This window comes from Oncorhynchus kisutch, linkage group LG11, assembly GCF_002021735.2.
Source record: "Oncorhynchus kisutch isolate 150728-3 linkage group LG11, Okis_V2, whole genome shotgun sequence".
Taxonomy (NCBI): Eukaryota; Metazoa; Chordata; class Actinopteri; order Salmoniformes; family Salmonidae; genus Oncorhynchus; species Oncorhynchus kisutch.
In genome coordinates this window covers 66054402-66068655 of record NC_034184.2, presented here as the reverse complement: position 1 = coordinate 66068655, position 14254 = coordinate 66054402, and the positions used below count along the sequence as shown (strand labels likewise).

Below are 14254 nucleotides of genomic sequence, written 5' to 3'. Positions count from 1 at the left end.
GAATTGTTTAGATTTTTTGTTCATCCTCCGCCTAGATGAATCGGGCTCTTCGAGTCACACGGCAAACCTGTGGCGTGGTTTGCTCTCCGGAACAGGGCACCGCTCAAATCGGTGATTAGTGGGGTAGAATTGATTGTGGAGGTTAATCAAATTATAAATAATGTTCCTGGTGTTTGTGACACCCGCCGTTTGGTGAGACGTAAACGGGGTGGCAATGGAAAGAATGAGAATACCGTCTGTCTTGTTAAGCTTTGACACAGAGTTTCTAGCTGATAAAGTCATATTAGGTTATATTTGCTATACTGCTATATTTCTATGCTGAGGGACTATGTCCCGAAAACGCTACGGAGTTTTAGATGCCAAGGATTCGGACATGTTGCAGCAGTGTGTAGAATGGAGATCCCGTGATGTGATAAATATGCAGATGGGCATAGACAGAGGGGGTATACAGTTGGGGGTAGAGAAAACACTGTGTCTGTACCCATGCAGTTGGGGATCCGAAGTGCCCTGTGAGACAGGTTGAGATGGCCAAAATTCGAGTGGGGCTGAAAGTTTCTATGCTGAGGCAGTGAAGAGATTAGAGGATAGCGCAAGGGTGAGCCGGGAGTCCCCCAGTGAGTAGGCCTGACGAGAGAGATCCAGAGAGGATGTGTTTTAGTAAGGTTGGATTTATTGCGTTTATAGCTATGGTGATCAACTGCACTGCACTGATGCAGCGGAAATCACATAAAATAGATGTGGTAGTTGCAGCAGCAGAGAAATATTTTGGGGTGAGAGATTTTACTGTAGATCTACAGGGCGTTTTGAGAGGTGGTGCCATCCTCCCAGGCCGACAGCCTAGTGTAGGATCGTTTAGGGCCAAAGTAGCGGGATGGGGTGCTGGGTTTTTGGGGATAGTGTATAGGTGCAGGATTAGATGGTGGTACAATTTAGGATTTCCCATTCTCCTTTTCTTTTTGTGACCAAAATTTGCAATCTGCACTCCAAACTACGAAAGGCAGCAACACAGCGTCTAGTCTGCCGGGAAAGCCACACGAAGAAGAAAACACTTCCTAGTTAACAACAGGAGCAGCAGCAACTTGTATTGCTAGTCAAATCGTGAAAAGTGTTATACAATTGATAAAATGGGCAAGCGATCTAGTAAGATGTGAATGTATCTAACGTCAGCTTGCTAGCTACATGATAAGAAAATGACACGGCATGGCTTTATCTCTTGCATTACCTACTTAGGAATATGAATACAGTAACGTTAATTACAGTAGCTAGCTTAGCTGCTAGCTGACTTATTGTCGAACAGGTTGGACAACTAACGCTATGGCTTCTATCATGGAACGTGTCCTGTCCAAGCTTATGAATAAAAATGTACTTTTCACTGTGTCGTTTCTCGTACGACTTGTTATGGTCAGTTTTGGCGTCTATCAGGACAGAACTATGGTAGTGAAATACACTGATGTTGATTATCACGTGTTTACAGATGCGTCGAAGTTCATCACGCAGGTAAGTTACCATTTCCTTAAATATTATAAATATATACATGCCTGTCAGACAGTTCTGCCATGAGATGTGTTGATTCCAATGTGTTTGTTCCTTGCCAGAAGATACCGAACCTACCGTTAGGCTTGTTTACACTGAGCTGCACTGGGGTCAGAACGCAATCAAAGTCCCAAACTGTTTTTTGTGACATCCATATTTCAGAGAGTCCTAGCTTTCAGGAATGGGGTCATAATAGTGTATAGCCAAAATGGTTCAAACGATAGAGCAAAATTCATAGGAAGAAAATAAATTCAAAATGCCACTTTGGCTTCTCTTAACAACTGTGAATATTTAATTAGATCTGTTTTCTACTTTTCCTGTCTTGCAAAGTACCAGGATGTCTCTGATTTTGAATCTGAATTTAGAGAACAACCCTTTTCGTCCTCATGCTAGCTAGCAGTAGCCACCGCAGCCATTTGGAATGGCAGTGTCAGCCAATCAAATTGTATTTGTCACATGTGCCGAATACAACCTTACAGTGAAATGCTTACTTACAAGCCCTTAACCAACAATGCCGTTTTAAGAAAAATAAGTGTTAAAGAAAAAATAGAAAATAAGTGTGAACTAAAAAAGAACAAATAACAAATAATTAAAGAGCAGCAGTAAAATGACAGTAGAGTGGCTATATACAGGGGGTACCGGTACAGAATCAATGTGCCATTTGATTAGATGTTCAGGAGTCTTATGGCTTGGGGGTAGAAGCTGTTAAGAAGCCTTTTGGACCTAGACTTGGCGCTCGGGTACCGCTTGCCGTGCTGTAGCAGAGAGAACAGTCTATGACTAGAGGGGCTGGAGTCCTTGACAATTTTTAGGGCCTTACACTGACACCGCCTGGTATAGAGGTCCTGGATGGCAGGAAGCTTGGCCCAGGTGATGTACTGGGCCATACACACAACCCTATGTAGTGCCTTGCGGTCGGAGGCCGAGCTGTTGCCATACCAGGCAGTGACGCAACCAGTCAGGATGCACTCGATGGTGCAACTGTAGAACCTTTTGAGGATCTGAGGACCCATGACAAATCTTTTCAGGGCCTTCCTCTGACACCAATCAGCTCCTTTGTTGTTCATCGTGACGTTGCCATTCCATAATGGCTACTGTGGCTACAGCTGGCTAGCATGAGTTCAAAATAGGGCAGTGTTCCAGAAACTAGCAGTATTTCAATCTTCTCGATGGAGCAGTGTGGATAAAGGTCAAATTTGGAGTACAGTTGCATATCCCATCCCTGTATTGATGTACGTTTTCTGACCCAAATCTCGCGCCAGCTCCACGGTGTCTTAATGTAACCATGATTGCGTTGCGAGCACAATGCAGTTCAGTGTAAACAAACGTAACGGTAGGGTCGGTATCTTCTGGATAGTTTTATCCTTGATCCACTGGCTTGAGAATCAATGGGATAACTTTTTGGTTGGATCTGTCAATGTTACATTACTCATGCCCAAATCTTTATTTGAGAGAATTTTGCTTTATTTGGGAGAATTTTGAGAGAATTTTGCTTTGTTTGAGAGAATCAAATCAAATTTATTTATATAGCCCTTCGTACATCAGCTGATATCTCAAAGTGCTGTACAGAAACCCAGCCTAAAACCCCAAACAGCAAGCAATGCAGGTGTAGAAGCACGGTGGCTAGGAAAAACTCCCTAGAAAGGCCAAAACCTAGGAAGAAACCTAGAGAGGAACCAGGCTATGTGGGGTGGCCAGTCCTCTTCTGGCTGTGCCGGGTGGAGATTATAACAGAACATGGCCAAGATGTTCATAAATGACCAGCATGGTCGTATAATAATAAGGCAGAACAGTTGAACCTACCAGCTGTGAGTCCCTGCTGGTGATAAGTTTGCGTTCCTGCAAAGCTACACTTTAGCAAACAGTGCTTTTTACATGTGTTGTGTAACCTGCATCATTCTGTCCTCCTGTCATTGCAGGGCCAGTCTCCATACCACAGATCCACCTACCGCTACACCCCTCTACTAGCATGGATCCTGACCCCTAACGTCTTCCTCAGCCATGTCTTCGGGAAGCTTCTCTTCATCACATGCGACGTGCTCTCAGGCCACCTGATCTACCTTATCCTTCGCCAGCGGGGACTTAGCTGCGAGGCTGCCTGCCGTGTCTGCTCCCTGTGGCTACTCAACCCGTTACCGGCCGGTGTGTCCAGCCGAGGCAACGCCGAGTCGGTCTTAACAGCCCTGGTTCTGGCCACACTGCTCTGCCTGGAGCTGAGGCAGCTCCCCATGGCAGCCATATTGTACGGCCTGGCCGTCCACATGAAAATTTACCCGGTGACTTATGCCCTGCCTATTGCCCTATCCCTACAGAGAAAGGAGAATGTGGAGGAGAGGGGAGTGGGGTGGTGGAGGAGAGCTCTTGGGTTTCCCCTCAGGCTATTGAATAAGGAGCTGTTTCTGTTTGCCGGTGTGGCCGGAGTGGTGTTCTGTGGATTGACTGTCCTGTTTTATAACATGTAAGTTTGGGCTAGCTCAGTGGGCTAATGCATACTTGAGTTGTTGTCGATGCTCCTAGTAAAGATCGGTTGGTCATTGACCATGAAAAGCTTTTCATTGTCAGTTGTGAAATCTGTTATGTCATGTGTTTGATGCTTGTTTGCTAATGGTAAATCATGTTACCAATACAATTGTCCTTATTGTACCAATAACTGTTCTCTACCCATTTGACCGTATCTAATCAGGTACGGCTGGGACTTCCTCCAGGAAACCTACCTGTACCACCTGACGCGGAGGGACATCCGCCACAACTTCTCCCCTTACTTCTACATGCTGTACCTGACTGCAGACAGCCCCTGGAGCCTGGCCCTGGGTCTGGCTGCCTTCCTGCCCCAGGCCCTGCTGCTGTTCCTGGTCTCCCTGGCCTTCCACACAGACCTGGCCCTCTGCTGCTTCCTCCACACCGCCATCTTTGTCTCCTTCAACAAAGTTTGCACTTCCCAGGTGAACATGGCACTCCTCCATCTGTATCATGTTTGAAAGTGTTGCTATGTGTTAAGTAACGTTAAACCCATTAACATGGTATTGTGACACTGATATGATATGGATGGTAGGATATGTTAGGTTAAATGTTATGACACTTGTGTTGTGTTATCTGTTGTGTTGAATGTGACCTTTCCCCCAATCTGTATCATGCTGGTGCAGTGTTTTTTTGTTTTTTTGCATTATATTGGTTGAAAACCAAGGGCGTGCATACTGTAACATCAAATCCATGGAATGCAGCTTGTGGGAATGTTATGATGCTGATAGTATGTTTTGTGTCTTTTTTTTTTTGTAGTACTTCCTGTGGTATCTATGTCTGTTTCCTCTCGTCCTACCTCGACTGACCCTGTCACCAAAACAAGGAGTAAAACTCTTGGCTCTCTGGTTTGCTGGACAGGTAGGTGCAGCATCATTGGTTGATTGTATCTAGATTTCTGTCCAACTGGTGACAGATTTTCATGTGAATATTCTAAAATCCAAATAAAAAAACTATGTACATTTTCCCACCAGATATGTTTCCATCAAATTGACATGTTGCAGATAAAAGGCTGTGCGTGTTGACGTGGTGCACATAAAGCATTCATTTCACATTAAATTCCCATGTACCAAATAAAATAAAATAAATCCAAGTTAAATGGGTTTTCCTCACATTTTCAACTCTGAGGGTTTTGTCACCAAAAATGTTACGTAATATAGCGAATGTTCCCTCTGGTATTGGGACGTGCGTCCTAGCCAACAGCTCGTAGATACAGTGCGGGTATAGCCTGCCCTACACAATGAGATGAGGCTATTATGGAAAAATGGGGGGGGGGGACATGAATTCAGATGTATTAAGGTCGGAAAGTTCTCTACAGAGATGACAGAGTTTCTGACTTAATTCCGTTCACTAACATTTTTCCCAGTCAGAGCTAGTTTACTTCGATATGACGGCTATTATATCAATATTTGCACATAAAAGTCTTTCCACTGCCATTTCTCACACAATTAATTTTACCAGTGGTGGAAAAAGTACCCAATTGTTATACTTGAGTAAAAGTAAAGATACCTTTTAATAGAAAATGACTCAAGTAAAGTAAAAGTCACCCAGTAAAATTCTACTTGAGTAAAAGTCTAAAAGTATTTGGTTTAAAATATACTTAAGTATCAAAAGTAAATGTAATTGTAAAAAATACTTAAGTATTCAAAGTAACAGTATAAATAATTACATTCCTTATTTTAAGCAAACCAGAGAGCACCATTTAAAAAAAATATATATATATAATTTTTACGGCTAGCCAGGGGCACACTCCAATATTCAGACATCATTTACAAACGAAGCATGTGTGTTTAAAGTACGCCAGATCAGAGGCAGTAGGGATGACCAGGGATGTTCTGTTGATAAGTGTGTGAATTGGACCATTTTCCTGTACTGGTAAGCATTCAACATGTAACGAGTACTTTTGGGTGTCAGGGAAAATGTATGGATTAAAAATACAATATTTTCTTAAGGAATGCAGTGAAGTAAAAGTAGTCAAATTTAAATAGTAAAGTACAGATTCCCCTAAAAAACTACCTATATAGTACTTTCAATTATTTTTACTTAAGTACTTTACACAACTGAATTTTACAGACACAAATAAAGATCCCACTTTCTCTAGCGTATTTTGTTTTGTCGACAAAATTAGCTGTTTCCATCAAGTCTGTAGTGACATTTCTTATCCGACGTACTTTACTTGCATAAAAAGGTTGGATGGAAACCTGGTTATAGTCCCATTATATGAACATAAAGGGCTTCAAAAAGAGACCCAATCTAACTTACTCTATACAGTATTACCAGACTAACCAACATGGCTCCAATATTATCAAATGAAACAGTGGCTCAAAAATTCCCCCAAAGTTAGTCATTATAATATTTATAAAAAGAATACATAATGTGTCAGATTATAGCTTGCATCACATAAAATGACTTGTCATTGAAGTTGTATAGGCAATATACTTAGGAAAATGTATTTAGGGAATGTTTTCTTCTTTTGTCTCAGGGTATATGGTTGGCCCCTGCATACTACCTGGAGTTTGAGGGATACAACACCTTTCTGCTCATTTGGCTGGCTGGACTGATGTTCTTGATCATTAACTCATTCATAATGGTACAGATTATAACCCATTACAAACCATCAGACACTAAGCAGAGATTGAAAGCAGAGTGATATCTGGACAACTACTTGAACACTTAATTCTACGCTCCTTGGATGTAAGGGATCAGGTGAAGACATTTCACTAGTAGACAACTTAGTTGCTGATAATTGCAATGCAATTGTTATTTTGTCTATATGGGAATTTTGTATATATAAAAACAAAAATACCTGGCATGGGATGTCTATTCAATGGATGATATTGTATATTGGTCGTTGATGTTTCAGTTTGGTAAAACATTTATATATATATTTTGAAGCGGGACATACACCATTTTGCAGAATTTATACAGGCTTAACAGCTTTTTCTACCCAGTAGTGAACTAAGTGAATATAGTACATAGAAATAAAGCAGGGTGCCTTTTAAATAAAACGTATCAGAAGGTGGCAGCATTTAGCTGATAACGGCACTAAAAGAGGCTCTATCCTCAAATGCCCCCATCATAGTCAAGGAATTCAGCCATGAACACAACTTGAAGACAAAGAATAATGTCTGCTGTTATTTGTTACTTTAAGATCATGGAGATTCTTACTTTATAATTCTGCTCTATCTTTGCCTTCTACATATTGTTTAAAGAGAGACTGTGAGATTCTGTTATTTCAGCCCATTTCAATTCTACTTACCCAGAGTCAGATGAACTCGTATATGTCATTTATGTCTCTGCTGGCTTAGCGTTAGTTTCATGAGCAATGCTACTGTACCTGTAGACTTCCAGTCATTTGCATTGGCTCGTGAAATGACCACAAACTTCCTTCGTACTGCACACAGATGCATAAAAATGGTATCCACGAGTTCATCTTACTCTAAGTAGAACAAGGGCCAAAATGCCAGAAGGTCATGAATGAGGCACAAGCAAGGGTGAGTTGACACTCCGTCCCTTGGGTTATGACCGCTGACTTAGTGACCCCTAACAGAGTTGTGTGTGTGTGTGTTCATGCTTGTGCGTGACTTGGCTGTGAGTTTGCATTCCCACGTCATGAGTCACACCTATTGCACTCAGTGCCCTCTCTCCAGCTCCACACCCACCCACCAGCCAAACCTAACCCGCACCCAATACGTCTCCAATGCTGTTTCATTTAGCCGCCTCGCCTAGTTGAACCTCCTCCTCAACGCACAAAACATCCTGCTCAATAGGGAAACACTAAGTTTGGTTCCTTTAATCTACCGTGTTTACCTGGTAATGAGGGCTCTCTTTAAGCACTGACACATTTACTCCAGGCCCTTGGGTGGGTTGCGTGACTAGCTCCCATCTGCTGGAGTCTGGGGTTGTGACATCATCCCCAAGGTCCTTGCTCATCAAGACCAACGACAAGACGGGAGGGGCGGTGGGTGTGACCAATTAGAGCCAATGGTGTAGGGAGTAATGACTAGTGGGGGCGAACCGGTCACGCAACCCTCGCTGGAAAAGGATTAAGGTCTCATTGGTCTCCATGGATCAACCTCCTCATCCTCCTCCCCCTCCTCTATACAGCTGTCAATGCACATCAAAGGTTCTCCTTTGCGTCATTGTTGCCCCGAGCCCCATGCCTTTCTCTCTGCTGTATTGAATTGCACAGCCTCCTCTGCGCAGTCAGTCATGCGCAGTCAGTCAGATGTCGTGTCACAAGGTCGCCTGTGTGCTGACAAGGTTTAGGATTAAACATGTTAACTTCTATACAGCGCATTTACACTCGTATCACCGCAAAAGGGTGTGTCTCTGACAGACTTGGATCTTTTATATCCTTGAATGCTAAGTGACTGATGCTATTGTCACAGATAGTGATGTATTATTGTAGCTGGAGGGATGATGTGTAGCACACAACTCATTCTCTCATATAGTCCCTTTGTTTCTCAGTGACAGCTAGCTAATGGTGCAACTGCATACTACTTGCTGTATGTGCCACCATTACATGCTAATTAATGTCATGGTAGCTTATTATACTGAACAAAAATATGAATGCAACAATTTCAGCCCCAGCCAATAAGAATGAGATTTTACCCACAAAAGGGCTTTATTACAGGCAGAAATACCCCTCAACCACAGCTGAAGCCGGATGTGGAGGTCCTGGGCTGGCGTGTTACACGTGGTCTGCGGTTGTGAGGCCAGTTGAACTTACTGACAAATTCTCTAAAACAACATTGGGAGGCGGTTTATGGTACAGAAATGAACATTCAATTCACTGGCAACCTCTCTAGTGGACATTCCTAGTCAGCATGCCAATTGCACACTCCCTCAACTTGAGAGATCTGTGGCATTGTGTTGTGTGACAAAACTGCATGTTTTAGTGGCCTTTTATGATCCTCAGCACAAGGTGCACCTGTGTAATGATCATGCTGTTTAATCAGCTTCATGATATGCGACACCTGTCAGGTGGATGGACTATCTTGGCAAAGGAGAAATGTTCACTAACAGGGATGTAAACAAATTTCTGAACAACATTTCAGAGAAATAACCTTTTTGTGTGTATGGAACATTTCTGCGATCTTTTATTTCCGTTCATGAAACATGGGACCAACACTTTACATGTTGCGTTTATATTTTTGTTCAGCATACTGTGACATGTTAAGTTTGGTATGGTTACATAATACAGAAGGTTACATAACGCTAATATGAAAGGAATGTGGTTGGTCGGGGTGGGAGCATAATGCAAACGTCTAACAACCCAAGATTGTGTTTTCGAATCTCATCACGGATAACTTTATTATTTGCAACTACTTACTACTTTTTGGCTACTTTGCAACTACTTACCATGTTAGCTAACCCTTCCCCTAACCTTAACCCCTAGCCTAGCTAACATTAGTGTTAGCCACCTAGCTAATGTTAACAACAACACATTGTATTTCGTAACATCATACGTTTTACAAATTCGTAATCTATCGTACAAAATGGATGACGGACATCCGCAAATGAATACATATCATATGAAGCGTAACGTCATACTAAATGGAGTGCCTCGGATTTGCGTACAGAATCAGTGGTGGAAGAAGTACCCAATTATCATACTTGAGTAAAAGTAATGATACCTTAATAGAAAATTACTCAAGTAAAATTTAAAGTCACCCAGTAAAATACTACTTGAGTAATACTATTTGTTTTAAATGTTTTTAAGTAACAAAAGTAAATGTAATTGCAAAAATATTCTTGAGTATCAAAAGTAAATGTAGAAATCATTCCTTATACTTAAGCAAACCAGACGGCACAATTATCTTGTTTTTATTTACGGATAGGGCAACACTCCGACATAATTTACAAACAAAGCATTTGTGTTTAGTGAGTCCACCATATCAGAGGCGGGACTAATGACCAGGGATGTTCGCTTGATAAGTGCGTGAATTGGAACATATTCCTATCCTGCGCATCATTGAAAATGTAACGACTACTTTTGGGTGTCAGGGAAAATGAGTACAATCATTTCTTTAGGAATGTAATAAAGTAACAGTTTTCAAAAATATAAATAGTTTAGTACAGATACCCCCAAAAACGACTTAACTTAACTAAAAATACTTTAAAGTACTATTTAAGTACTTTACACCACTGTACAGAATAATATAAAATGCTCTGACACCAGGTTGAGGGGAAACTTCACCCCAGAGCATATTAGGCATCCAGTATGTTAGGGTGTTCTGTTTTTCACTCTTACTTTGACTTATTTACGCCATGTAGCCTTTTTAGTTTTCTATTTTTGTTTGGACGACAACAACAACATAAATGAAGAGCTGACAATCTGGCACTTGTGATATTGGGCTGGGAGTCTGTATTGTTGCAGCGTACACAGAGTGTATTGTTGGGGACCTTTGAGCATATTGAGCATTTATCATCCTGTCTTTGCCCACTGTGTGTCATGAAAGAAGGTGATGCTTTTATCTCAACTGTGTCTGGAATTCAAATGAAACCCACCATAGTGATGTTTATTGTAGTGTCTTTGTATATGAACTAAACTACTGGCTTAGCTCGAAAGTTCCTTCTCGGGTTCATCAGAAAAAAAATTAAGTTGACGTGAATCTCTGTCTAAGTCAGGTGGTTACCTCAACACAACATCTGACACCACCAACGCTTAAAAGCCTGGATGCAGTTATCACTGATTTTACTTTAATATTTTTGTCATTTAGCAGACGTTCTTATCCAGAGCGACTTACTTAACCCTAATTGCTCCTGTATCTTGCCCCAGGGGACATCGACAGATTTCGCACCTTGTCGTTTTAGGGATTTGAACCAGCAACCTCTTGGTTACTGGCCCAATGCTCTTAACCGCTACGCTACCTACTTTCAAACAGTGGCTTACATTTACCCCCCATTCAGCATCCCCTGCTGTCCCAACGTAGTCCTGGCCACCTCCCTTTAGGCACAGTGGGCAGGAGCCACTGATCCCTGGTGTGTGGGGGGGATTTACCTGAGAGTGGCATGGGACTCACTGTGAAGGCCTGGACCGGCTTGCTGAGCAGATCCCAGATCTTCTGTGGAAGGTGGGGGCTATTGGCATAGCACTGAGATGGAGGGCACAGCGGTGCCATACAGAGGCACATGGTTTGCAGGTGTTTGATGCCATTCCATTTGCTCCCTTCCAGACATTATTATGAGACGTTCTCCCCTCAGCAGCCTCCACTGCATCCAGTGCCATGGAACATTTAGTGCCATAGTTTATCTTTCTAGACTCATGGTGCTCCACACAGCCGCCGTGGGAGAAGACTATGGCTTAAACGCGCGAACACACACACACACACACACTCTAATCCGCTACAGTCACATTGCCACTGATACAGACAACACCTGTCCTGGAACCGTGATATAGCCTGCTGAGCTAAAGCCGTGCTTAATAACTTGGCTAGTCTGTCCCAGGCTCTGGAGGATAAACCCATTCTTCTGAGACCACCACGTCTACTAGTGTAATTTAAGCCCTAAACGGTGAACGAATCCTGGTACACCTTTGGAAGCTAGTTCAGGAGGGTTGCCACGATACATTGCAGAAGGAGAGGTCAGGAATGACTGTCAAAAGACCATGTTATGGATCATCGAGAGGATGGAATGTAGAAAGTCAGTAAACCGCACTATATTCTACTGCCTGGGACAGCACTTCCTTTTCTATCCTTAGGCTCTATGTGTGTTCTTGTTCACTTCCCTTCATGGATTCAAGTACAAAAGAGTGGTATAAGAACTATGGTGGAAACTCCCTCTAGTCTAGACCATGCCCACGGCAATCCAATGCTTTTGAAGACGAGTGCACTTCAGGTGAAAGTTAGAGAATTGTGAGGCAAAGCAATATCATAAACTTTTCACTATCCCAGACTAGAATTGACATGAGTGAAAGGGCAGAGGGATGTAGGATACATTGTCATCTGAGCTAGTATGAAAACGATCACATTAGGCAGAGTTAGAGGCAAGCTGAGGCATAAGGAACAAGCTGCTCTGTTGCTTTTCATTTTGTTCTATAATGGCAATGTCCATTTATTGAGTTTTGGGCCATACGTGTGTTCTGAATAATGTAGCTTTGAGTTATATGTTGGAGGAATGATAATGCATTATGACACGCTGGTCATCCTTTAAAGATGATCACTTGCAGGAGGACTCTGAGAGATAGTAATATTAATATAATATATGCCATTTAGCAGATCCAAAGAGACTTGTAGTCATGCGTGCATACATTTTTTTATGTTTAAGTGTGTTTTGCTGTTGTTGATCAATTAATTGGCTATGTATACAGCTGGTCAACAAGCTAACCTACAGCCAACACCAGTATGATTGGTCAGCCGACACCAGTGTGATTGGTCAGCTGATCTAACAGTATAGCTTCCGTCCCTCTCCTTGCAACTGCCTGGACTCCAGCCAGGGACCCTCTGCACACATCAACAACTGCCTCCCATGAAGCATCGTTACCCATCGCTCCACATAAGCTGCGGGAACAAGGGGAACAACGACTTCAAGGTCTCAGAGTGAATGAGTCACCGATTGAAACACTATTAGTGCGCACCCCGCTAACTAGCTAGCCATTTCACATCGGTTACACCGACACCAGTATGTTTGGTCAGCCGATACCAGTATGATTGGTCAGCCCACACCAGTATGATTGGTCAGCCCACACCAGTATGATTGGTCAGCCAACACCAGTATGATTGGTCAGCCAACACCAGTATGATTGGTCAGTCAACACCAGTATGATTGGTCAGCCAACACCAGTATGATTGGTCAGTCAACACCAGTATGATTGGTCAGCCCACACCAGTATGATTGGTCAGCCAACCCCAGTATGATTGGTCAGCTGACACCAGCTGGCATGGCTGTTTAGGACATCTTTACAATATGATAATCCCAGGCTTTATTAGACCATGTAGAAAGACTTTCATTCAGATTATGCGGTGAGATGAACACAAATGTCCTTCAAGGATATCTTAGAAGTGGTCATTTACAGAAATGTGATACAGTGTAGATTTGATATACCAATTATGTCATTACCATACATCGGAATAGGCCTAATAAATAACCAGTATTCAAGAAGTTGTGGTTTTGAGCTGCGCGTTTCCACAGGTAGCCTAGTGGTTAGCGTGTTAGGCCGGAAACAGAAAGGTTGCTAGATCAAATCCCCGAGCTGTTGTTCTGCCCCTGAACAAGGCAGTTAACCCACTGTTCCTAGGCCGTCATTGTAAAGAAGAATTTGTTCTTAACTGACTTGCCTAGATAAATAGGTAAAGGGAAAAAATATATATATATTTTTAAATGTGATGAAAACAAATGACCTCTCAGCGGTGGCCCATCATGTTTTGATGATTACCTTATAGGATATGTGGTAGATTAATATGTTTTTCAGATGGTTTTGCCCCATGTAAGATGAGGTCAGAGGTCATCCAATGTAGTGGGGCAATTTTTATCATATAGTGTATTATCATATACAGTATCTCACATGCAACCCATAATAAGACTATGCCATTTGTATGCTAACAAAGTCTATTCAACTGAATATCTGACTCAATATAGATGATTTAGCAATATGCAAGAGACTATATTTGAGTTAAAGTAATAGGATAATCAAGAAAGGTCTGAGAATTGTCTATATCAAAGACGGATATTTAATATTATTGTAAAATGAATGGCATAAACTTAAATGACAATTCCTGATTCCTGCTTACAAGCAAAAATAAAAGCAGGAAGCACCAGTGACTTGGTTAATAAAGTGGTCAGATGAAGCAGATGCTAAACTACAGGACTGTTTTGCTAGCACAGACTGGAATATGTTCCGGGATTCTTCCAATGGCATTGACGTTGTCCCCACAGTGACCGTACGTACATACCCCAACCAGAAGCCATGGATTACAGGCAACATCCGCACTGAGCTAAAGGCTAGAGCTGTAACCCAGAAGCTTATAATAAATCCCGCTATGCCCTCCGATGAACCATCAAACAGGCAAAGCATCAATACAGGACTAGGATCGAATCGTACGGATGTGGTAGGGCTTGTAAAACATTACAGACTACAAAGGGAAGCACAGCCGAGAGCTGCCAAGTGACACGAGCCTACCAGATGAGCTAAACTACTTCTATGTTCGCTTCGAGGCAAATAACAGTGAAACATGCATGAGAGCACTAACTGTTCCGGACG

The 14254-nt window shown here is 42.3% G+C and overlaps 1 protein-coding gene across 1 annotated transcript; it reads left to right on the top strand.

Moving 5' to 3' along the window:
* Nucleotides 1-207: 207 nt before the first annotated feature.
* On the top strand, nt 208-6862 carry pigm (phosphatidylinositol glycan anchor biosynthesis, class M). Its single transcript, XM_020494564.2, has 5 exons — nt 208-1497; nt 3453-3991; nt 4217-4475; nt 4810-4911; nt 6533-6862. Exons 1-5 carry the CDS (start codon nt 1315-1317, stop codon nt 6698-6700), a joined length of 1251 nt encoding a protein of 416 aa, XP_020350153.1. The 5' UTR covers nt 208-1314; the 3' UTR covers nt 6701-6862.
* The last annotated feature ends 7392 nt before the right edge of the window (nt 6863-14254 follow it).